This window comes from Pelobates fuscus, chromosome 3 (genome assembly GCF_036172605.1).
Source record: "Pelobates fuscus isolate aPelFus1 chromosome 3, aPelFus1.pri, whole genome shotgun sequence".
Lineage (NCBI taxonomy): Eukaryota > Metazoa > Chordata > Amphibia > Anura > Pelobatidae > Pelobates > Pelobates fuscus.
The window spans coordinates 172,077,202-172,103,003 of NC_086319.1; the positions used below are offsets into that span (position 1 = coordinate 172,077,202).

Genomic DNA, 25,802 nt, shown 5'->3' on the forward strand with positions numbered 1-25,802 from the left:
AAAAAGATATAAAAAATAAATAAAACATTGTTTTATTATTGTCCTATTTACCCATATAATGGGTAGGCACCACCATCTTTGCCCATATTGCCCACAGTATGAGTGAATACTTACTAGAAGCAGATCATTGAATAAAAAGACCTCCCTCTGGTGAGCTGCTTGTTTCTGAACTTTGTTCACATCTGTCACCTCGAAGAGTCGACTACAGCATACCAATCGCCTGTGGGGGACCGAGAGGACCTGGTAGGGGGCAATAACATACACAGTCAAAGACAAGATGTCCTACCATCATTATACAGAAAGTTCCTTATCCTGTATCCTTCTAATCAACCGTCTTAATAACTATGTGTCAATGGTGCATCAAATCAGTATATAGTAGTCTGAATAATTAGATCAATGACACTAGTTATGTCAGTTTGGCTGTGATTCAGAAGATCATCTTTACGTAGAATTTTGGGACAATGTTTTAAATAGGAAGCAATCAGCTGGAATATTCCCTTGGTTTCTATGGGGTTTGTTCCATAATGTGCTTATATATAGATATAGCAAGAAGTCTCACAAGTGATTTGATAGCATAATTAGTTCATCCACTCACTCTGCAGAGTATACCAACAATTGTATGCCATGTTTTAATGAAGGATTGTAATACAGTGTTCCTTTAAGTTATATGTGCTATGGCTTTCTTCTATGGCTGATGATTACATAATGCAACAAATTTGAAATGTTCTTCTAAAAAACTATAAAAACTGCAAGAGGATTTCTAAAAATAACATCTAGTTCAAGTGTAGCTAACATTTAGGTTTCCATTAGTTTTTACCTAGAATGCTCAATGATACTCATCAAACCTCTGCTCACATCTTTTTCAGTAATATAGAAGCGTGTTCAGTAGTTTTAACAGTTCAATGAGTTCTATAAAGTGGGTGTTGTTTTTTTTTTATACTTGTTGTTTTTTAACCGCAATAAAATTAACGGCTTATTAACTGACAGGTCCCTTTAAAACCATTAGTCATCTTTGCCACAACCTCTTAAAGACAGATACCCCCTTAAGGATAAGTCCCAAATCACCTTAGAGTACTACAAAAGTGGCCCATGGCATTTTATCTCAATGAAGTGGTATGGGTGCAGTGGTCCTGTCATTTTAAAAACTTAAGGTAAAACATTGCCATTTTGCAGAAATATATTATAATATATGATTTAGTTGCTGATGACTCTTATTACCTAGGTCTAAGTTTACCCTCTCTCTATCTCTTTGATCAGTTAGATACACCATTTCGCTAAATGTCTACCCATTTTGCATGAAGTACTCACACTTTTCATTCCCACAATTGACTTCTCTACTTTTGTCACATAGGTAACATGATCCTCATTTGATTTCAACTCTTTTTGTTGAATCCGCTCATAAATCCCGACCACCATATCCCGAGGGATGTCAGCTCCATCATCGACCCCTGCTAGGACACAAGTAGCTGTGAGTTATCAATGCACAACCACAAAGTACAAAAACATCCATCTTAAGGTCCAATTCACAGATTATTGCTCCCCAGACGTCCTTAAAAGCAACTGCTTTAAACTCCTTTATACTTATGGTTCTAACCTCGCAGGTTGCGAATAAAATCCTCCAGCATCATCTTGCGGTCTGGTTTGATGCTTGGACTGTACATGTCTGTGTTCAGAAGAATTATAGCGAATGCCAAGATGAAGATTGTGTCAGGATTGTGGAACTGCTGCACGATGTCTGGGTTACACATGCAGTAACGCTGGCTGTGCAGGATTGCCATGCAGTACATAGAAACATACAGAGAGATACACAGTTAAAGCAGATCTGGGCACTAAAATGACTGTTTTAAGGCTCACAGTAAATATTCAATTCACCTAAAGGCTTCAATCAAACGCTCCACCTTCTGTGCTTCACCCTGCACACGAATGTGGGCTTGAAACTTCCGCAGAGCCTCATCTAGCTCCATGCTGGAGAAATCCATCTCGTCTACCACACAGCTAAAAGAAGGCAAGATGAATGTGTTAGGTGCATGTTGCATATTATAGAAATAGCATGACATGGGTTATAGATAAGTTAACTTTTTTCTGCGTTCCTCTCCAAACTAAACTAACAGTCAATCGCACTGTTGTGACTTTTGAGCAGAGAACATTAGTTCATACTTTAGACATGCAAACAGACTAAGGAAATAACATTATTTAATGCCATTATTGGTGGAAGTGTAGAATCTTTTTAACTAGGGCTATTGATGGTACCATATACACAACATAAGCCTCTAGTCTATGAGACCCTAACAGAGGGGAGACCTGTGAGCCTTTAGCATGTTAAGTTACTATAATGTGTGTTTTCTACAGTAAATATGCAGGCCTGTATAAGGGTTCTTGCTATGTATGATAACTAATACTTGTTGCCCTTATTAGAAATGGCCCCAACTTTGCAACTTTAAAAACACATCTGGGGGCGTGGCTTGGCGCCGACGGAGAATGGCCGCCTAATCCCAACACCCGCGCCCTGCTGCCTCAATCTGCTACCATCCGCACGAACTACCACAACATGGGTCGCACAAAACGGACCCAGATGACCCCCTCGACACCACGGACGCAGGGAGAAGACTCCTCGTCCATCCGCGCCTACCTCCGCACTCCAGAGATCCTCGCCTCGCAACACGAGGAATCCAAAATGGCGCCGGTCTCCCCCAGCTCCTCGATCTCCGAGGACAGCCAGCAGCAGACTGACCCACGGGAAAGTAACCCGCCGGACTGGTATGCCCTGTTTGCCTCCCTGCCGAAAAAGGAAGACCTGCAACAGATTCTGGCGGAGGTAAGAACAACACTCAGCACGGAGATCACCACACTCCGCTCCTCCTTGTCAGCACTAGAGGGGAGGGTAGAGGCCCTGGAAAATGCAGGCCCACCTGCCCCAAGCAACTCTCAGCACTCCCATGACACACAGTCACAGCAAATCACTGACCTGCGGCTCCATGTTGAAGACCTGGATAACAGGAGCCGCAGGCACAACATTAGGGTGAGGGGGCTGCAGGAAGCACAGGGTCCTGAAGACCTAAGGGACACGCTAATCCCCATCTTCAATTATATTCTGAACAGGCCCCCTGAGGCACGGCTGCATATAGACCGAGCACACCGTGCCCTCCGCCCCAAACCACCACCATCAGCACCCCCGAGAGACGTCATATGCCACATCCAAGACTTCCAATTGAAAGAAGCAATCATGAGGGCTGCTAGGGCGGAGAGGACCTGGAGGATTGGAAGGCACAGGGTGGAGCTCTATAATGATCTCTCCCATATCACCCTACAAACAAGACGGGCCCTCCAGCCAGTCACCACTGCGCTACAAGACCAACAAATCCGTTACCGCTGGCAGTTCCCATTCGCCCTAGTAGCACACAAAGGCACGATGGAAGCCACCATACGGACACCAGAAGATGTTCCAATCTTCCTAGAAGCACTTGGGCTCCCACCCATCCAGATACGGGATTGGTCGAACTGCCCCCTCAACGACAGACTCACGGGCAGGCCAGTAACGCACACATTATCTCCCGGCGAACAAGATGCGGGCACGGCCCCACCGCACCAAGCTGCACCCGAGGAGTAAAAGCTGCCTGAAGCCGGAAACTACAACCGAACCTCTTCCACAACTGAAGGCCAAGGGAAGGATGCACGGACTTATGGACAGGACGCGACCTACCCCACCCCCCTCCTCGTGATTTTGGACTTGTACCCATACCGCAAGCAAGAAAGACCAGACCAGAAGAACACCTGCCCTTGGGACCAGAAGAAAGACTTGGACAGAAAATACCCCTTTTTTTTTTAGTATTATTTCTGAATTTTAGAAAGAAAGGAGAAAATCTCAGATGTTTATTTATTCATTTATTTATTTTTAGTATTATTTCAGAATTTTAGAAAGAAAGAAGGAGAAAATCTCAGATTTTTATTTATTTGTTTATTTATTTTTATTTTTTTAGTATTATTTCTGAATTTTAGAAAGAAAGACGGAGAAAATCTCAGATTTTTATTTATTTATTTATTTATTTATTTTTTTATTAATTTTTTTTTTTTAATTTTTTTTAATTTATTTTTATTTATTTATTTACTTTTTTTTCTTTTTCTTTCTTTCTTTATTTAAAATCTTCTTTATATGTTTATGTACCTATGCAAATGTATTTTAATTAATCTATTAATTCTCTCCCCGTGTACGAGCTGGGCCCACCCTGCCCACTATTTCATATTGCCCCTCGCTGAAGGCTGAGGACCCGGATGCCAACCCCTGAAAGCCGGTAACACGATGCCTAGAACGCACTTGGGGCAGGCAATGGGGAGGGGGGGATTCAGGAGATCTGACTCACACGACCGGGGGGGGGGGGGGACGGACTGAAATATGAAGTTGCATGTAGGGAATACGGACGCCAGAACACCTGCCCGACACGGGGGGGAGAGACTAGGGAACTCCAAGACTTGCACGGTGCATCTACCCCTGGCTGCGGCCCCCGACAACCCTCTGACCATAGGAATGAGACCCACCACGACAGACTACTACCGCAGGAAACCACCATGACTAGAGCCGGCAACAGATGACCCCAGAAGACAGGCACCACACAAACCACAGAATTCACCGCGGGGGGACGGGATGACTGGGGCCCCCATCCGGACCTTCCTCCCTGGCCTCTGATCCAACTGAAGGTTGAACTGATTCCACAACCCGCCCTCCTGCATGGCCTGGGCTCCCCCGGACTCCCCTGGCCACTGACACGATGGTGCGGCCGGGCGAACCCGGGGGACCCCGCTGGACCCCTATTATGGCTTAGACCGGGCGTCGCACTCCAGACAGAACCCGACGGACACATGTACTGACACCCGTTTGATAACTGGACTGGGAACTGGGACGGGAGGGTCTCATACTACTGACGGCTTCAGAAGACGGTAACTGATTGCTTACTATAGTTCACCCACTGGTCATACTGGGACGTTATCTAAAGTTGAAGTGTTATACTTGTTATACCTTGATGTTTCACCCATCCTAATGGTTTATTTACTTGCTCACTGGCAGCAGGGCTCGGAGGACCCCATGCAGTGCTGATCCAGACCTACTACCACGGTAGCCCCAACGGTCAGAGGCACGCCACCCACGCTCCATCGGGTTTACTGCCATACAACAGGACCGGGACGCAGGGTTACGCTCCCTGGCGGACACCGCTCCTGAGGCAAACTACCCCTCTCTCACGCCACCACCCAGGAACGGCGGACAAGACACCGTTACTAACACACCACATACTAGACAAAGGGCCCCAGGCCTGCAGTATCTACCCTTCCTACACCCCCACCACACACCTACACCCTTGTGGGTGAGACACCACACCGGCGGGCTGGGTGCGCTCCCCCGCGTGCCCCCGACTGGAAACCAGCAGCAGCGCCGGTTGGGCGTACCCTTGGGACCTCCCCCGGCTACGTCGCCCCCCTCTACATAGGAGGACACCACCTTTTCTCTGTCTGCTCCCTCTCCCTCCCTCCTCCTCATTCCCTGTTCCCTGGGCGGACCGCCTCCCCCCCCCCCCGCCCCCGGGATGCCCGGGGCTCCGCACCACTCCGGAGTTGAGCCACGGCCGGCACCCACCCTCTCGCTCTATTCGATCAATGTGAAAGGACTCAATTCCCCACAGAAACGGGCGAGAGCCCTACGGGAGCTGAGAGCACTACGTATCTCTATCGCCTTTTTCCAGGAAACGCACTTCAAGACGCGCAATCATCCACAATTCTCCTCTAAATACTACCCACTGGGCTTTCATGCCACGAACCTGGAATCAAAAACCAAAGGAACATCAATCCTCTTTTCCTCCGACACCCCTTTCAGGAAGGAGGCAGAGATAGCGGACCCAGAGGGAAGGTACCTCTTCCTGAAGGGCACCATACACCACACCCGCTTCACACTGGCGAACGTGTACCTACCCAACAAGGGCCAGAAACCCTTCCTCAACAAAATCCTAGCAGCCCTAGAACCCTTCAGTGAAGGCACCCTGATACTTGGGGGAGACCTCAACGCCCCCTTGGACCCGAGACTGGACACCTCTACGGGCACCTCAAACCTCCCGGACCACGTGCTCCGAGGCATGAGGGAGACTTTGCACGAATTTCAACTATCAGATTGCTGGCGGGTTCTACACCACGATGACAAAGATTACTCATACTACTCCCCGGCCCAAAAATCCTACTCCCGAATAGATTACTTTTTCCTTACCCACCGCCACCTCGATGACTTGCACTCGGCCATGATTGCGCCAATGACTTGGTCGGACCATGCTCCGAACATTATCACGCTCACGTCACCCACGCCCTTCCACAAACAATGGGTGTGGAGAATCAATGAATTGCTATTGGAGGACCCGCTGCTCAAAGCAGAAATAGAAGATCAACTAGAACATTTCTTCCTCACAAACACGCCAAGAGACTCCACACCGGAGACCATCTGGGAAGCGCATAAATGCGCAATACGAGGCACCTTAATTCGCCAGGGAGCGCAGCGCAAGAAACTACGCGCCGAAACTATCATGGACCTCATCCAGACGGTCGCCGAACTGGAAAAAAGACACAAAACCACACTGGACGAGCAGGTACATACAGAACTGGTCGTGGCCCGGGCCGCCTTAAACTCGCACCTATCCCACAAGATAGCATTCCAACTACTCAAGGCACAAACTAATTACTACGAATATGGCAACAAAATCAGCAAAATGCTAGCTAGAGCCCTCAGGAAGAGCAGACAAAAAAGCTTCATAAACAAAATAGTCCACAACGGCACGACTCATGCCATGCCAAAGTCCATAGCCGAAGGTTTCCGGACTCATTACTAAACACTGTACAACATCTCTCCGCGGGGCACACACTCAGAGGAAAGAGAACTCCACAACCACGCCTTAAGACGACAGGCTTACCTAGACACCCATATCCACCAAAAATTAGATGATGACACAGCACACTCTATGGAAGAGCCAATCACGGCAGAGGAACTGTCCTTAGCCCTGAAACTGGCCAAAAATGGGAAGAGCCCAGGACCGGACGGCTTTACCACCAAATACTACAAGACATTCTTTAAGACCTTGGCCACACCCCTCCTTAATATGCTAAACAACCTGAAAGACGGTGGCACACTAGACCGGAACACGTTACTAGCGCATATTGTCGTATTACCAAAGGAAGGGAAGGACCCGACCGCATGTCCCAGTTACAGGCCAATCTCCCTGTTGAATGCGGACTTAAAACTGCTCGCAAAGATCATAGCGCTACGTATTCAACCAACCCTACCACAACTGATCCATCCAGACCAGGCAGGGTTTATCAGAAAAAGGGAAGCACGAGACAACACTACCAAAGTGATCAACCTGATACACGCAGCCAGAAAGACCATGGAGCCTTCGCTTCTGATATCTACAGATGCGGAGAAGGCATTCGACAGGGTGGATTGGCCTTTTCTGTTTGACACGCTGAAACAAGTGGGACTAGGACCCAACATGCGGGCATGGATCGGAGCTCTATACAGCAACCCAACCGCACGGGTCTACGTCAACAACACTCTGTCGAAACCGTTCGAGATACGTAATGGCACCAGACAAGGGTGCCCCATCTCACCCCTATTGTTTGTCTTGAGCCTGGAACCATTTCTTAATGCCATAAGGGAAAGGCCGGATATTAAGGGCATACGCGGCGGATGGGGAGAGAGCAAAATATCAGCGTATGCAGATGACCTACTATTCACAGTGCAGAACCCATTAACATCACTCACGGCCATCATGCAGGAATTCGAACAGTACAACGCCCTCACAAATCTCCAAATCAACTATACAAAATCGGAAATTCTCCACATCGGCTGTGACCGCACACTGATAGTGTCACTTAAAACACGCTTCCCATTCCGCTGGTGCAAGGACGCAATCAAGTACCTAGGAGTTTGGATAACCTCTGATATCTCGCACCTCTTCCGACGCAACTTCCCTCCCCTACTGGAGACGATGACCGCAAACCTCAAAACGTGGACGGTGCCTCACATCACCTGGCTGGGGCGGGTGAGTGTCCTCAAAATGAACGTGCTCCCAAGGTTCCTGTACCTTCTGCAGACACTGCCAATACCAATCCCTCAGACATTCTTCGCTCAGGTGCGCAGAGCCTTCACAACATACATATGGAACAACCGGATGGCAAGAATTAAATACGAGATCCTGATCAAACCCAAACCGCAGGGCGGCCTTGGGCTCCCTGACCTAGCCACCTACCACCGAGCGATCCATTTACTACGGGTGATCGAATGGACAACAACACCCCCGGATAAACTCTGGACGAACATAGAAGCCAGCTTCACGACTTTTCCTCTGCGAACACTCCCGTGGCAACCCAAAACACCAGTGACCAGGGGAGACCGGAGTCACCCCACAATAGCCGCCACCCTCCACATCTGGAAAAAAATACAGGCAGGGGCGGACCTCTCCCCACCGACCTCTCCCCTTTACCCCATCACAGGAAATCCGGTATTTAGGGGCCTGGACACCGCCCGGACAATGACCAGCCTGGGACTGCCGCCACAATGTAACCTACATCACCTGCTCACAAACGGAGCCATCACACCACTCCCTGAACTGACCACACCGGAACCTCCAGATCTATTGACCAGATTTAGACACCACCAGCTCACACTCAGACTCAAACAAGTACCTAACATAAACTCAGCTGAAAGACCGCTAACCACGTTCGAGACACTTTGCACCCAACCGCTCCCCCCACCACATGCCATTTCGCTGCTTTATCGACTACTGCAGACACCACCAACTAACCAGAAATTTCCGTATTTCACCAAACACTGGGAACGAGACCTAGGCCACCCTTTGACAACAGAACAATGGACCAACGCCTTTACGCTAACGCATAAGTCGTCAATCAGCACGAAATACCAGGAATCCGGGTACAAACTAATCTCTCACTGGTACAAAACCCCAGAGAAACTCGCCTCTATTAGCACCACATGCGCACCGGAATGCTGGAGATGTGGCAAGGAGCTGGGCACGCTATTCCACATCTGGTGGACGTGCACCACGATCCAGCCATATTGGCAAGAGATACACCGGATCTTATCGGCGCTCACAGACGACTCCGTAGAATACACCCCAGAAACCTACCTGCTCCACATGACCCCCATACCGCTGAAGACCTACAAGAAAACCGTCATTCCATATTTGATAAACGCGTCACGCAGCCTCGTCCCGACATTCTGGAGGCAGAGCTCAGTCCCCTCCACCAAAGACTGGATCGCGAGAGTGGAAGACATCAGGAACATAGAGGAAACCATCCTGATGGCAAAGGGGAAAAGCCAAACCTACCAGAAAATCTGGTACCACTGGACACATTGGCTAACAACAATCTACCCGACCCGGAACGGAAACACACAACTTTCCACGGCGACGGAACAACCCACACAGTGCACGAGGACACCAGGAGTGGTGGGGCCGCCTCCGGATGCTTCCCGGGGGAGGGGGGGGCCGGGGCCGACCCGCTGACACCCCCTTTCCTACTAGACCCCATCCTCTACCTCCGGACTGGGCCTCCCCCTCCTCCCCCCCTGCCCCTTGCCCTTGGGCTCTTCCGTCACTCCGGGCTGCTGGACGCAAGTCCCCTCCACTCTAGAGGAACATTCCACACACATAGACGGCCTAGGCCAAACAACCACACAGTGGCAAAGGACCCCCTTAACACAACCCCGATACCCCTGACCCACCCTCCACGATCCTTCACCTGCCAATGAGCAACCAACAGGTCGGAAACAAACAAAGGGCTAACATGACAAGATCCCCTCAGACTCACGGCTAGTAATAGTCCACGGAGGGGGTTTGTCTCAGCACAGGGATGCCAGTAACAAATGACGGAGCGGCCCCCCTACTCTGTTGGCCTACCTGGGATCAGTGTATGGATAGGCAGGGATGGCTCTGTATTGGCTTACTAGGATGCATTGCAAATTCTCACCTTGGTTTCACTTAATAGTAATATTAGACAGAGGGATGAATGGGGCTGCCTGTTCCCAACCCTCCCAACCCCCGCACCCAATACCGAAGCTCTGCCCTGATCGATTCCTGTGGTGGGCCGTGAGAGGATGAGATACCTCAAATCTGTAGCACCTTGGGGAATACAGAAAGGCCGTTTTCACTCCTGTACGAGGTACCATTTCTGGGCTTGTTTGTTTATGGTTTTGTTATAGTTTTTGTTTTGTTTTCTTTGGTATGCCAGTATTTTTATCCGTACACCCATAAGCTCGGGTTAAATCTGAATGTATATTTAAAAATGCTGCGCAAGTTACAGCTCTGATCCCCTGACTGCTGGTTACATTAGGTACTTGTACCTTGCTTAAATCAAGGAAGGAGGGGAAAGGGGGAAAGGGAAAAGAAAAAGAAGAAAAAAAGAGGAAAGGAAAGATCTTTATAAACACATATATTAACCAAGGACAAGTCTAATGCAATCAGAACTTGCATACCTGTTGACTCATACTGCAAATGTAGGGGTACTAACCTATGCAATGATCCCTTTTTGTAATGATTAACGCTATGTCAAAAATACCAAACCGATAAACACAGAATGTCAAAAAAAAAAAAAGTTAACCCATGAGTAACGAAGCATTTGAAACGGTGCAGATAGCTTGCAATATATGACTAAATATAGCACCATGATTTCAAGCAAAACTGTTTTAGACAGCATGTATAACCTGATTGTTACTGGTATTCTGTTATGCCTGTCTATGTTTACTCTTGAATTTCTTATAAAAGAAAAATTGCAATATATCTTAAATCTGACACCAAAATGTCACCAATTGTCGACTACTACAACATTCTCTGTCAGTATTGAAACTTGTAATCATCTATGCACTTTCAAAAATAAAGAATTATAAAAAACAAACAAAAAAAAAACACATCTGCACAGTCAGGATTATTCACTACAGTGAGAAGTGTAGGGAATTCAAAGTTAATTGAAAGTAAATTTCAAAAGGTAAGGCCAATGTAGTATATTGTTTCCAATTCGTCAATATTGGCCTTCAATTTGAAATTTACTTTGAATTCTCAACAATTCTCACTTTATGTGAATACCACTGAGTATGGTAGAAAAGACAAAATTCAAGTGATATTCAATAAAGGACCGACAACATTGCTAATAAAAAATATGTTGATCACAGATTACACTGTATGTGCTTATATTGTTCTTTTAATGAAGCTTCACAGTTTTGTTGCTTAATTTCTTTACTGTAATACCATGATGGTATTTCTTATTCTACTGACTTTTATTGAAAAAAAAAAAAAAAAAAAGCTAGTGTAGACTATCATTACAAATAATTCACATGTGTTTTTTTCATGGGGGAGTGATGGCAAATGAATGTACATACATAAGAAAAAGATGAAATGTACAGTACACTTCCAAAAACACATAAACGCATGTATCTACAATACTTAATTGTAAAAGATAAATGTTGCCTTTAAATAATTTATCAGTCTGCATGTTCCTGGGGCTTTACACAATAACGAGAACAAAGGTGCATTTTTTTTTTATGTGTGTGAATGCTCAAAGCATTTTATACTCAGAATGACCTATTTAAACAGCTCAGAGACTTCATGCTTCTGATACAGGAGGGTTTAGTCTATAACCAATTAAGATGCGCTTTTTCTCCCCCAGTGTTCTCAAGCTGTGGAAGCCGTCTGTCAATTTTGTGCAAGATAGGATTTCATTCATTGGCTAAGAGTGATCAGCTGATGCTCTCAAACAAAGACTTGAACAAAACTGATAGCCAGCTTCAAATGCTTTTGAGGGCTAGAAGCAGCTGGACCAGGTAAGAGTCAAACTGTGCTAGAAAGGTTTGATAGGTCACAGAGGGATGGCCCAGGGCACTCTTGGCACCATAACTGGAGTGGGCTGTTGCAGTTCTTGCTTCTTGGAATGTTCCTTTACTGTACAAACATCCTAAGCGTACTCTGAAAAGTGTTGCAAAAACATTCTCAGAAGAGGTTTCCACTCTGCCAATCAAAGGGAGCTTTATGTAGGTTTTTCCCCATATCACCAGCAGCACCCTTTTACTCTATCTCCCTGGGGCACCATCTCCCTCCTTTAATTACAAGCCTTGGTTAAAACGGAGTGTCAGCAATATTAGCCAGATATACGCAGCGGGTCGGCTATGATCCAACTCCAATCTAAAAACTTTAATCTACTCCAATTTAAAAATGTGAAAAACTATTTTGGCTTGCCTTCTTCTACAGTATTTGCATACCTCCAATTGAAGTCTTTACTAGCGAAAATGTCACCTAGGCAGAGTGAGCACTTGTCAATGTTTGCGAAAATGTGTGTGCATTTGTGTCTGAGAAGAAGTTAATGTCGACATGTTATGTGTTTGTGAATGGAGATGCATCCCTTTTTACTCTCTCTTTTATTTCCTACTTAGCACCCACTGGTTAACACTGTAATTTTTTTTATTTTATTTTGCAAATATGTATTTCGTGCGTTGTCTCAAAATGTATGTATCCATCTTGAAAAACAATACACTTTCAAGTTAAATAAAAGACAATATTTGCACTCTAATATGGTCGCAGGCATTGCCCTGCTCGGAAAATCAGTTATAACTAAATCTCGCACAGCATTGCTTATGCTTTATATAAAAGTTAATTATGTAAAGTCAAAGAAGATTTAATGTATACAATAAATAGAATATTTGCTTACAGCTCAGAAAATGAGATATGGATCTGTTTACACTCCCAGGGCTTTTCGCTGATCTCACTCCAGCAGTAAAGAAAATGAGTTTTAACATAATATCATATCTCCAAATTAGTAATAATAGCCAGTATAAACAGAACTATTCCTAAACATAAAGCATTGTTTGGGTAAAACGAGGAAAAAGTGATCTTACCCACAAACAAATAAAAACAATATTGAGGTGTATACACTCAACTCACTCTAGCACATCACGGTTGAATTGTTTTTTGCTGTTCCCCAAAAACTCCCCGATCATTTGTCGACTTAGCCCCTTCCGTTGCAACAAGAAATGAGCTACCCCGATCGGAGTATCTGGGATAAAACCGCGAGAGATCAGGAACTGGATACCCTTGTCAGGATTGCTGCAGATACAAAATAATGTCAGTCAGCACTGGTGTAAGCATGTGGATTAACACGTTTGCATATCCTTTGCTCCATACTATGCCTTGTGGTAAACCCAAACCTTCGTATTTTTCCTGTCTAAGTTTCAATATGCCTATTTTTCACAGGAGGGAATGGATACCAAGCAGGGTATGTAAACATGATGTTGATCCAGGGAGAACTCTGATTATGGAGTCAAGAAGGATTTTTTTCCCCTTTTTTTGACATAATTGGAAATGGCTATAATTTGTTAGTTTTTTTGCCTTTTTTTTGGATCAACAGCATAAGAGAATGGGCTTCACGGTTAAACTTGATGGACTTCAGCCTCTTTTTAACTTAGACAACTGTAACTATAAAAAGTTACTTACTGCCATGAGTTATTGTGTTCCCAGCACTTTTCTTATGACAGCTGGTTTCAATAGTGAACCTAAGACGAACTCACAATTGAATGAAAGCCCGATACACCAATTATCCTATTGTCACAGAAAGTGTAAGCTTCCTGTAGCATTCTATAAGTAATGGACATCAGAATAGAATGTAACAGCAATATTGTATGCAGATCCATCCGTCTGTTCCTTTATCCATCCATCTGTCCAAAAATTAAGACATAAGCATGCATGCAGATCAGTTTTGGATTGCATGTTTCACTTTGATTTAAACCTTATAAAGAGAACAACTTTCAAGTTATAAAAAAAAATACTGTATTTCAAAACGGAAGGTATTGATGATACTGTGCATATATCTTACTTTCTCTATCTCCCCAATTCATCTGCTGTCATATCAGCAATAGGTTGACATTAATGGCAGCAGTTACAAACAGCAATTGCTGCAATGTAGCTCATGATAATCTTGGGCAGGCATGTATGTCATAGTACTTCCTTGACATTTGGAGACCTGCATTGTAGTGTCATCTAATCTATATACACACCTAAATATCTAATTTCTTATAAGTAAAAAACATACTGTCATAGTAAATAATTATACTGTATATCATGCAGCTGTAAAGTAGTTTTCTCTTTTAATTACCGGTCAAAAATCAACAATTGAGCACATATGCTCTTAGTAGCTAACACTTAACCCCTTAAGAACCAAACTTCTGGAATAAAAGGGAATCATGACATGTCACACATGTCATGTGTCCTTAAGGGGTTAAAGGGATACTATTCGCATCAAAACAGCTTTAGTTTAATGAAGCAGTTTGGGTGTATAGATCATGCCCCTACAGTCTCACTGCTCAATTCTCTGCCTTTTACATGTTAACCACTTAAGGACAACATGATGGTTTATGAAGGGCTTTAACACACGCTGCAAATATAGACCGCCATGCAGTAAAAGTACCAGCAAGGTTAAATCCCTGCGGGTCAGGGCCGGATTAACATAGGGGCTGATGGAGCTGCAGCTCCAGGCCCAGGCCCATGGAATAGGCCCATTTAAAAAAAAAAAAAAAAAAACATTTTTTTTTTTTTTACTTTTTTTTTTTTACACACTACTCTTAGGTTTGCCACCTGGCTGGTATTTTAATGGCACAGCCGGTATTTGAGGCTGCCTGGCACAGCCGGTATTGCAGTAATACCGGCAATACAAATGCAGGTAATTTTCTTAGTATAAACGGACATTACTCTGCAATACCAGCACCGGCCAGTAGGGGTCACTGTGTGTGGAGAGAGGCAGGGATAGGAAGTTACAGCATATCCCTGCCTCTCTCTACTACTCACTGATCCGTGGGGGAGCAGCTACACAGCACAGACAGCAGCTCTACAGCTCAGGTAAGTGAGGGATAGGGTGAAAGGCTGCAGGAAGACATGGGGACACTGAGACACTAGAGGACACATGGGGACACATACACTAGGGGACACCGGGAGACCTGGGGACACTGAGATACTTGGGGACACTGGAAAACATGGTGACACTGAGACACTAGGGGGCACTGTGAGACATGGGGACGCTGAGACACATGGGGACAGTGTGAGACATAGGGACATTGGGAGAAGCTGAGACATTGGGACACAGAGATTCTAGGGATGCAGTGTCCCCATGTCTCCCAACCAGTGTCTCCATTGCTCTCAGTTTCCCCTAGTCTCCCAGTGTCTGTGTCCCCATATCTCTGTGTCCCTATTGACTCAGAGTCCCCATGTCTCCCAGTGTCCCCATGTCTCCCAGCCAGTGTCCTCAGTGTCCCCATATCTCCCAGTGTCCACATGTCTTCCAGTGTCCCCATGTCTCCCATGTCTATGTCCACAAGTGTCCCCATGTCTCCTATTGTCCCCAAGTGTCTGTCTCATAGCCAGTGTCCATAGTGTCTCAGTATCCCCTAGTCTCCCAGTGTCCCCTAGTCTCCCACTGTCTGTGTTCCCATGTCTCTCAGGGTCCCTAGTGTCTTAATTTCCCCAAATGTTTCAGTGTCCCCATGTCTCTGTGTCCCCATGTCTCTGTCCCCATGTCTGTATTCACATGTGCCCCCAGGTCTCTGTGTCCCCAGGTGACTGTGTCCCCATGTCTCACTGTGTCCCCTAGTATCCTAGTGACACACTGAGACATGGGGACAATGGGAGAAATGGGGACACAGACACTGGGAGACTAGGGGACTGGGCTACATGGGGACACTGACACTGTGATACATAGGGACACTGAGACACTGGGTGACTTGCGAGACTGGGAGACAGGGAGACACTAGGAGCAATTCCTCTATTCAGCAGAATCAAACTGTGAGTAGTTTGTTGGTGATTTTACAGAATTTTCTCTTATGTCACTCCTTGTGATTTACATCATGTGATGTCACGCATAACTAATTAATTATACAAATGATTACGGCTGGTATTTTTTTCCAAGAAAGGTGGAAACCCTAACTACTCTTCACATACTCTTGCTTAAAGGAACACTATAGGGTCAGGAACACAATCATGTATTTCTGACCCTATAATGTAAAAACCACCATCTAGCCCCCTTGGCCCCTTCTTGCCTCCCTAAATATAGTAAAATCGTACTTGTATTCTGTAGTCTGCAGCTCCTGGCTCTGCCTCTGAACTGACTCTGTCTGCTGACATCATCAGAAATGGTGGTCTGAGCAAATTGCAATGCTTCCCTGTAGGATTGGCTGAGACTGTCAACTAGGCAGATTAGGGGCAGAGCCAGCACAAGTCAAACATAGCCCTGGCCAATCAGCATCTCCTCATAAAGATAAATTGAATCAATGCATCTCTATGAGGAAAGTTCAGTGTCTGCATGCAGAGGGTGGAGACACTGAATGGCAGTGCTGCACACTAGGCAGTACTGCCCCAGGAAGCACCTCTAGTCACCATCTAAGGAGTGGCCAGTGGAGTTATTTTCTCTGAAAAGACATTGTTTACTGCAAAAAGCCTAAAGGGAACGATTCTACTTACCAGAACAAATACATTAATCTGTAGTTGTTCTGGTGACTATAGTGTCCCTTTAAGTTTGTTTAAGAGGGATGTATGGCAACAAAACTTGTGTGGACTGGCTGACAATAAAATTAGGTAATTAGGTAATGCAGACTTTGGTTTCTCTAACACTGTGACATGTCCTCTTTCTTCTACACTCACTATATACACCTTTACTCTGTCCCAGACTATATACCAGGAACGTCTGCCTGCTAGTAAGATGATAAGGAGACAAGTGGACATGTGAGTGCTAGGGGACAGTCCTTAGAAAGCGTGGGGTAGGCGCATCATTTGATGCATTTATGTCAAGCTCTGGGTGCTGCCTGCATAGTATGCCCTTAGTTGGACAGCATTCATGCCAGGCTGGCCTTCCAATTCTTTGGACAGACATGCCCCCTTTTTGGGCATGTTCACCCCTTTTGGCAGGTCTGGTCACTTGATTTGCGTCAGTGGCACACCCTTTTACCCTTCCCTTTGACTTTCTGCTTCACTGGACACTGCTGTTAGGGGTTCTGGATTTACTTGAAAGATGAAAGCATAAATTAGAGAGAGATTAGCATAGAGTATGTGTTTTCATATAGCTGCATCCTTTGAGTTTCCCTCCAACGCCATCTCCATCAGATACATGACGCTTGGGAGGTGTGTTTTTGGTCGATAAGATTCTGTAATTAGGCCCATCATAATTGTCAGCTCCAGGCCCTCTGGGCTCTTAATCTGGCCCTGCTGCGGGTACAAATGAACCCTAGGACATTTTCAAAGATGCTTATCTTTTGAAGGAGAAATTCTAAATTAAACAAACTGTGCAATAAAGAAAGTTAAAATATTAGATCTCTATTTAAATGAAGTGTGTAGAAAGGCTGCGTAGGCCGCATGCACGGAGTTGTGACTAGTGCTGCATAAAGTGATTTAACTCCGTAATGGCAGAGAATTGAGCAGTAAGACTGCATTGGCATGATCTAAACACTAAAGTTGCTCCATTCGTTGCCTATAGAATCCCTTTAATTTAAGGGTCATTCTAAGTACAATAACTACAGATTTCTGTAGTGGTTATGGTGACAGGAGTCCCTTGACAACATCCCACAGCTATATGTCATGCTAGTTTAACAACAACAGAGTGTCTTCTTGGAAAGTGAGCTCCTAATTAGATATATCACTAAAGAGAAATTCCTCATTCCATATTAACATCAACAACATCCCTTTTCAGGATTCATGGGCTGAGCACAAGAGCTAACTCTCACAGCCAATTAATCCAAAATAGCACAACAGTGAGAATACTAAAAGAGAAGTGGAATTTCAACTTTAGGGATATCTCTAAATAAGGGGCACACTGGACAGGGGGTTACGCACATAGTGTAAAACTGTTCCAAAAAGGTTTGACACATAATCGTTGGATAAAGCAAGAAAATTCCTGGAACCATAAGCACTAACGTGGGCTGTAGTGTTTATGGTGCTTAAAGTGCTTCTTTAATCCCAAAATACAATTGGCAACTCTGAACTGTATCACCCCAAGCTAAAATGCTTATTAATTAAAGAAGAAATTGTGGTGTGGTGAAATGACAAACCAATTTTAAAAATACAGGCCAAAATATTCGGCTATTAGGCAAAATTTTTAAAAATGCATTTTCAGTACACCAAAACTCAAGATTAAGTGAACAACATTTATCAGCTGTCCCAATTTATGACAATATCTCCCCATCCCTCCTCTCACACATTGAAGAGGTTGAGCCCAATGCGGTAGAGTCGCTTCCTCATGGTATCAGTGGAGAGTGTAGGTGAACGACAACTTGCTGGATTCTCACAATAGTAGCGGGGCAGGCTGAGGATCATGGCTTGTAGAGCCTCTTTTGATGACACTTCAGACACAGACTTGGCAGAGGTGGATGTGCTACTGCTGCTCAACTGCTCTGAAAGGTCAGTCGGTTCTGACTCAGTAGGCAAAGGACCCACCAATTCCTTTCCTAGCCCATCCCCATTCACCTCTGGGAAGGAGTTTTGCACAAGCTGTGGATCGTGAATGGAACTCTCCTGAGAAGGAAGCTCTGAGGACATGTTTTCACAAACCCTGTCCTCTTCACATTTGGTAGTTTGAGCCCCTGTCAGACAATTGGCCATAGAGAGGGATGTGGACGATGATACAGAGATGTTGTTGTTGTCTATCTGAACAGTAACATCTCTGAAAGCCATCATCAATGTACTGCTGCTTTTTGGCAAAGTCCCAAGCTGCCCTTCTTCACTGTCTCTCTGCTCCAAGTTGGTTTGTTCTAGCTCTGGATTCTGTTGCATGAAGGTCTCACGGATCTGGTAGGCTCCTGCCTCAGGGAAGGCGCACATTGTCTTTAAGCTCCACGTGCTAAGGGCATCATCAATGGATTTGGCCAATGATTGTACCTGCTCTGTGAAAGAGTCTTCCAGCTCAGTTAATGCTCCACTGATGGTGGCTGGCAGAGATGGAGACCTAACCAAAGGGATACCCATCAGGTTATAGCTCTCTAATAGTGCCTTCTCAGCAGCAGGGAAACTATCTGGATTGTGCACACGGACTTTCCGCAAGGAAATACGTCTGGGCAAGCGGCTTTGTAGCAGAGAGTCTCTTATCTTTTCAAAGTTCTTACTGAGTTGGTACTGCCGGAAAGCTGTCTGAATAGTGCAAGCTGCTCGTCTGGAAACCAGGTGACCTCCATATTTGTGTTCCAGCATTTCAATCTGCAATATAAACAGGGTATTATTATGATATTATATCCCTTAGCTAAACTGATCAAAGAACAAAAACAAAAATTTACATGGATTGGCAGAGGAGCACTTACCTCTGGTATGCTTTTTAAACATAAAGAAAATAATATTAACAATTTTATCAGTTTTTTGCTTTCTTTCTATCGTTTTCTATTCGTAAACAATTTCTGCAAAGAAATATGTAAAAAATACAAAACTAAGCGAATTACTGCATTGAAAAACGTAAAAAAAAGAATTAAAAAAAATTACAATAAATCATCATCACGATAAGCACTGTAGAAATAATAAATCATCATGAGCTGCATTGTCCTGTTCAATAAGGAATTCTCACCGTTACTATTGTGTGTGTTTAAGAGGTATCACAAATGATTTAGCACGAAAACCACATATTTATTGATTCTGTATCACTTCAAATACCTGGGTATAACTGCTTAATTACCTTATCAAGCTCAGCTGGCACACTGCCAGAAAGTGCTTGAAAAAAAAGCATAACAATTTTGACTCTCACAGACAACCTGAAAAATGGCAGCCAAACATATTTGTTGGCTGCCTTATTTTCTGTTAGTTAACAATTGGCGTGCATGTAGAAAAATTGTATTTGATGAAAGAAAGAGCAAACGATGTTGCCATTATTTTTAAGGAATATGAAAAGAGAATATGGTGGGTCTGAGGTCAGCGTATTTCCTGATCTATTTTATTTTACATATTAAAAATGAGATTGTTTAATAATAACAAACGGTGCTTAACTTTAAGCTACTTTAGGCTTTGTAGGTTTTTGAAATCGATTAACTTACTATTTTGTAAGAAGAAATATAAAAGTCTATTGGGTTAATAACTACAGTTAGGGCCCCAAACAGAATGGGGTGAAACCATCCGGCGGCATACGGTTCATTCGGACTGCAAAATAAGGAAATTGTTGAAATTCATCAATGTCTGGATTAAGTAATTCAGGCCGATCTCTGCAGGACAGCTGAAATCCAGGCCGAATGTGGCAAATCCAGACTCAGAGAATTCAACCTTTATCAAGACTTGGCTGTCAGAGCACTCTGATTGGTTGGTGTTCAAGCCAACCAATCAGAGATTTCTTGGTCAAACTGCATAGCGTGGGAAATATTCCTATTCCCAATACCTGCTAGAAGCGCTAAATCTGCTGTGAGCCCTCCCTGGGTGAAGATGGATTATTTTTTCTTCTGGTGTGGTTTTAGTTTTGCAGCAGTTTTATTTTTTTTCCAATCAGGTCTTTTTTTTTTTTTATTTTAATTAGGGACTTCGGTAATTATGGATTTTTATTTGGCATTTTTTGGGGCTGAAGAAATGAATTACACAAAAGAAGACTTCTAGCCCTCTCCTCGCTTTTATAATGGAGGGGTAGATGGGGACTTTATTTTAGGGGGTGGCTGGGGGCCAAAATCTGATTTTCAGCGAATAACCCAGTATAAGTAACCCTGCTCCAGTGATGGGTACTAGGGAAAAGAGAATTCACAATGTTCGTTCAGTTGTCATCTATAGTTTTATAAGTTGTGCTATGACTATAAACGTTCAGTAGTTTTGATTTCAAAATTGTGTTTGGATTTGAGCAAGATCATGACAATTCTATAGCAGAAATCTTCAGTTTCGTTTATATGTAAAATGTCTCTCTCAGTTTGTTAGGTAATAAAAGTTTTGTTTTAATCTCTTTGTCATAGTTAAAGGAACACTCAAGGCAGTGGCCTTGTCCATTTAATCCTGCAATAGAAATCATTGCAGTTTGTTAGAAACTGCAATGTTAACATTGCTGGGTTAAATCCAGCTCTAGTGACTATCTTCCTGACAACCACTACAGTTGTTTCTGCAGACCTGGCTGAGTAAAACTCTGTCATGTGATGTGGAAGCTCATAGGAAAGCATTAAATACAGCTTGGATATACACACTGTGTACTCGCTGCATATGCGCATCGATTACCCAATGCTTCTCTATGAGGAACATTCGATTAGACCATCGACAAAGAGGACAGGGGAGGTATAGAGGTGCGCAGGGGCACTATATCTATGGGAATTCTGGTTTGTATTCCTAACGCCATCAGAAAATCTGGGGCCTCTTACACAGCTGAAGACCTGAGGCCTGCCACCAAGTCCATCCACAGGGTCCACCTCTGAGTCAGTTTACAGGAAGTGGAGTGTATGTGTGCAATGGGATGTATTACTGTGTATTTTTTGAGTGTATATAGAATCCAATCTTGAGATTGATTAGCAAGTCAATCCAAGGCATTGCAAGTGGGGTATGTCCAGTCTTTTATAGTAGCCACTTAATTACAAACACTGGCCAAAGTTAGTGTTCATATTCGTTTTTTGCATTTTTTAACACAAAAACAAATATGAACGCTAACTTTGCCAAGTGTTTGTGACTAAGTGGCTGCAAAAAAAGACTGGACATACCCCATATTGAATATCATGGGTTCTCTACTTTTGCAAATGGTATGCCATCATGGGGGTAATTCTCATTCCTGAGCTACCATACTGTCTCAAAGGCAACATAACTAATCTTGCAAATTTCAATGTGTAGATTCTGAAAAATGGAATATGCCATATTTGAACCTGTAACTTTCCAAAACACCGTAAAACTTGTTCATGGGGGATACTGTTGTACATTCACAGTTAAAATGCAATGCAAAACAAAAGAAAATGAAAATAAAAATCTTAAATTCTCACACTTTTTTTTAGATTGAATTCATAATAAATTGTTTTATATATGAATAGTTGATGTGAAATGAAAGCCCTGTTTCTCCTGAATAAAATGATATATAATAAGTTTGGGTGTACATAATATGACAGAGGTGAATTATGGTTGAACAGACATATAGCGCAAATTCCAGGTTTTGTTTACATTGACTCTGTCCTTAAGGGGTTAATATAATTTCATACTGAGATAGTTGGGAATCTTAGTTCATAATTTAGTTCACTTATATTATATCATACAGATATGATCAACTGTATGTATTATTTGTTTGTATTTTGAATATGTAACTTTTTCTCCATGATGTCATTTGGGTGCCAAATTTGTAATTGTTTTATTATCAGTCCCCTATATATACCCTATCATACCATGTCTTTTTTACCGCAACTTTCCTCTTTTTACCTTCTGTATTACTCTTGCTAGCAGGGCTTAGAGGGAACCCTACTCTAGGTTTGCTGCCTCATACAATATTCATTTATAGTATTGTTTTTTCCAGCACTGTTTCCTTCGTTTTTTTTATCTTATCTTGATATATTTGTGACCAGTTTAAGGGACACTATAATCACCAGAACCACTACAGAGAAAAATCAGTGTTTATATTGCTGCCTAGGAACACCTCTAGTGCCAGTTACTCAGATGGCCACTAGAGGTGCTTCCTGTTTCAGTGCTGCAAAGAGTGCATCACCTACATTCAGCATCTCCAGGCTCTGTATGGAGGCACTGAAGACTTCTCACAAAGATGCATTCTTTCCTATGGGAAAGCATTGGTTTGGCTGAGATTATCAATATTGATGAGTAAAATCCCCTTTCCCATGTGATCACTATAGTGTCAGGAATACATGCTTGTAGTAAAGTTTTTGACACTCATCCACATAGAAGGCTCAGCAATAAATTGCAATCTTTAAGTTTAGATTCCAACATTGTTTAAAGGGTTGTAGTCAATGGAGTAGTCAATGGAGTATTTTCTAGGCAAGTTCTAGTTACCAATAGAGTTCCTCAGGGATCTGTACTTGGACCCATTCTCTTTAAAATTTTATTAGTGATATTGCAGAAGGTCTTGATGGTATTTATGTGTGGCGGGACCACTGCCTAAACTGTGAATTGCCTTGTTTTATATGTGTGGATGTAATTCTGTAATTTTGACCATAAAATCCTGCAATACACCTTCTGACCTCCCAGGTGCGCTCCGGCGCACGAAGCCCCATGCCACAGAACACCCCGGCAATTCATTTAGAACGTTTACTTAGAATGTTCACATCTCACTAGCGACGTGTGAAAATCGCAGACCGCAAGGGAACGAGTGGCGCATGCTTCCCCTGGATGGAAGCCGGTTTGTATCACCGAACGCCCATCAGGGGGAGCATTTGACTTCCGAACCGGCCTGCGTACACTGTCTTCGATCCCTGTGTCAGGGATCATCCTACCTGCTCCTAACAGAGCTATAATCACTGGCCACTCTCAAACCTGGGAGCTACGAGGATAGGCTCATGGCTACCCAGGCGAACGCTCTCTTCGGCAAGTACCTGAGTGTGGGTGCCCACCGGAGAGAGGGACGCGCGCCAGCAGGGAGTCCCTGGGGCTGTGAGTCGGTCTCACAGCCACAGGGTTCCCGCTGGCCGCATGGAAGTCTGTGCCGACAAATGGGAGAGGGAGCGCCCATTCAAACTGGGTTCGCGCCATTCTCCTGATTGGTCGTGCGAGTAAAGCGCTGATTGGTTGCCGCAGGGACCAATCCAAGAAGGAGCGCTTGTTCAAACTGAGTTTCGCTCCCTTCCATCTAATTGGGCGGCGAAACACCTCTCGTCCCTAAGCGCTGATTGGTGCAGCCGAGTTTCGCGCCCTTTCTTTGGATTGGGTGGTGAAACTCCTTCCTCTCCCTAACGCTGGTTGGCGCAATTTAGTTTGTGTCCTTAAGGCTGATTGGTTGTTGCTTGTTTTAGGCGCTAAAGTTTGAATTCACCGGACTAAACCAAGCAACACCATAGAACTAATTTGGGGGATGTATAGAGCCTTGAGCCCCAGACTTTTGACGCTGATATCTCCGGCTCTATAAATCCGATTGCCCCACTTTTTGCAATGGTCCTGGGGGGGACCTGGGGCTATTCATCCGTATAAAGTGTAACCCGGTACCACCTTCCCGTTCCGGGGTGCCGAGCCCCAAAGTTCACCCCCTTGTATGTAATGTGTACTCATGCGTGTCTCTGTATCCTGGTAGTATCTCCAAGAGCTGGAGATGGTTATCTGTCCCACAGCCCCCTCCTGCTATTATTTACTTTGATGTAAGTAATAAATGCTTTTTTTTACTCTTTATTCATACAGTCATTTCATTCGGGTTTTTTTGCACCTTTTTTTTTTTTTATATGAGATTTACATTCACCAAGCATTGAAGCAAGAAGGCACACCAAGCATATTTTTTAAGGCATTTCTTGGGATGTTAAAGTGTGAGTGTACACTTGGCACTTACCTATATATCCAATTTTATCATATACAGTATTGCACTATACCATATATTTCTTACCGTATATACTCGAGTATAAGCCGAGTTTTTCAGCACATTTTTTGTGCTGAAAAACCCCAACTCGGCTTATACTCGAGTCAGTGTCTGTATTATGGCAATTTAAATTGCCATAATACAGACTGGGGGCTGGCAGTGAGCGCTTACCTCTCCTGCAGCTCCGGTCAGCTCCCTTCTCCTCCACGCCGGTCCGTTCAGCACCTCTGTCAGCTCCCAGAGTAAATCTCGCGAGAGCCGCGGGGTCATAGTGCGGCTCTCGCGAGACTTACAGTGTGAACTGACAGAGGAGCTGCACGGATAAAACTTACCATGAAAGGTTAAAGGATCTTAACATGTATAGCTTGGAGGAAAGACGAGACAGGGAGGATATGATAGAAACATTTAAATAAAGGGAATCAACACAGTAAAGGAGGAGACTATATTTAAAAAAAAAAAAAAACTACCACAACAAGGGGACATAGTATTAAATTAGAGGGAAGGGGGGAGATTTAAAAATAATATCAGGAAGTATTACTTTACAGAGAGGGTAGTGGACGCATGGAATAGCCTTCCAGCTGAAGTGGTGAACTGTTTAAGTATGCGTAGAATAGGCATAAGGATATCATAGACTTAAGATAGAACCAGGGACTAATGAAAGTATTTAGAAAATTGGGCAGATTAGATGGGCAGAATGGTTCTGATCTGCCATCACATTCTATGTTTTTATGTTTCTATGACACTATAGTGTTCCTTCAAGGAAAGTTTTATGGTTTGGTGGTAAGTCCATGAAACAGAGTTTATTTTTAAATTAGATACTTCCACTTCACTCACAAATACAGGGTCTAGTATGTGACCGCTTGTGTGGGTAGCAAAGGGGGTAATGAATGTGCGAAGCCCAATCTGCAAAGACCCATCATTATCCAAGGCATTGAAATACCAATGAATAGGTCACATGCGATAATTTAAAACTATTACAACTCAATGAATTTGTGTGAATTCATGTTACAACTCTCTAGAGGATGATAGATCAGGACAAATTTCAACCTACGTATGTTGCAATCCTTTGAAGGACCTGAAGTGTATCTTCTTTTATGGGAGATTGCTGTCCCTCCACCCTTTCCGGTACTGCCTTGAGCAGTATATTAATGAATAATTTGATGGTGTTGTGGCTTTTAAATGGCATATCTCCCAGCTGTCCTTCTTTAGGAGGGAATGTGTCTATTTTGGACCCAAATCTGTTCCTCTTTTCTAACGTCTTACTATAAGTGTGTCTGAGCTTTAACTAGCTATACATCAGACACCATATATAGATCTGG

General features: G+C 44.0%; 1 protein-coding gene across 12 annotated transcripts in view; it reads right to left on the bottom strand.

Moving 5' to 3' along the window:
• Positions 1-25,802, bottom strand: part of IQSEC3 (IQ motif and Sec7 domain ArfGEF 3) — a 152,706-nt gene that overhangs the window by 16,359 nt on the left and 110,545 nt on the right. For 10 of the 12 annotated variants that reach the window (XR_010090435.1, XR_010090434.1, XR_010090432.1 and 7 more), the window contains exons 4-9: positions 18,259-19,253; positions 12,972-13,133; positions 1,873-1,995; positions 1,595-1,761; positions 1,309-1,451; positions 115-240 (exon numbers count right to left, since the gene is read on the bottom strand). Coding sequence is in view for 8 of the 12 variants with exons in the window: in XM_063447729.1 (XP_063303799.1) it covers positions 115-240; positions 1,309-1,451; positions 1,595-1,761; positions 1,873-1,995; positions 12,972-13,133; positions 18,259-19,253 (1,716 nt within the window). In the remaining 4 variants the exon portion in view is untranslated. The remainder of the gene's footprint in view (positions 1-114; positions 241-1,308; positions 1,452-1,594; positions 1,762-1,872; positions 1,996-12,971; positions 13,134-18,258; positions 19,254-25,802) is intronic. The other 2 variants (XM_063447730.1, XM_063447736.1) reach the window with 1 other exon arrangement.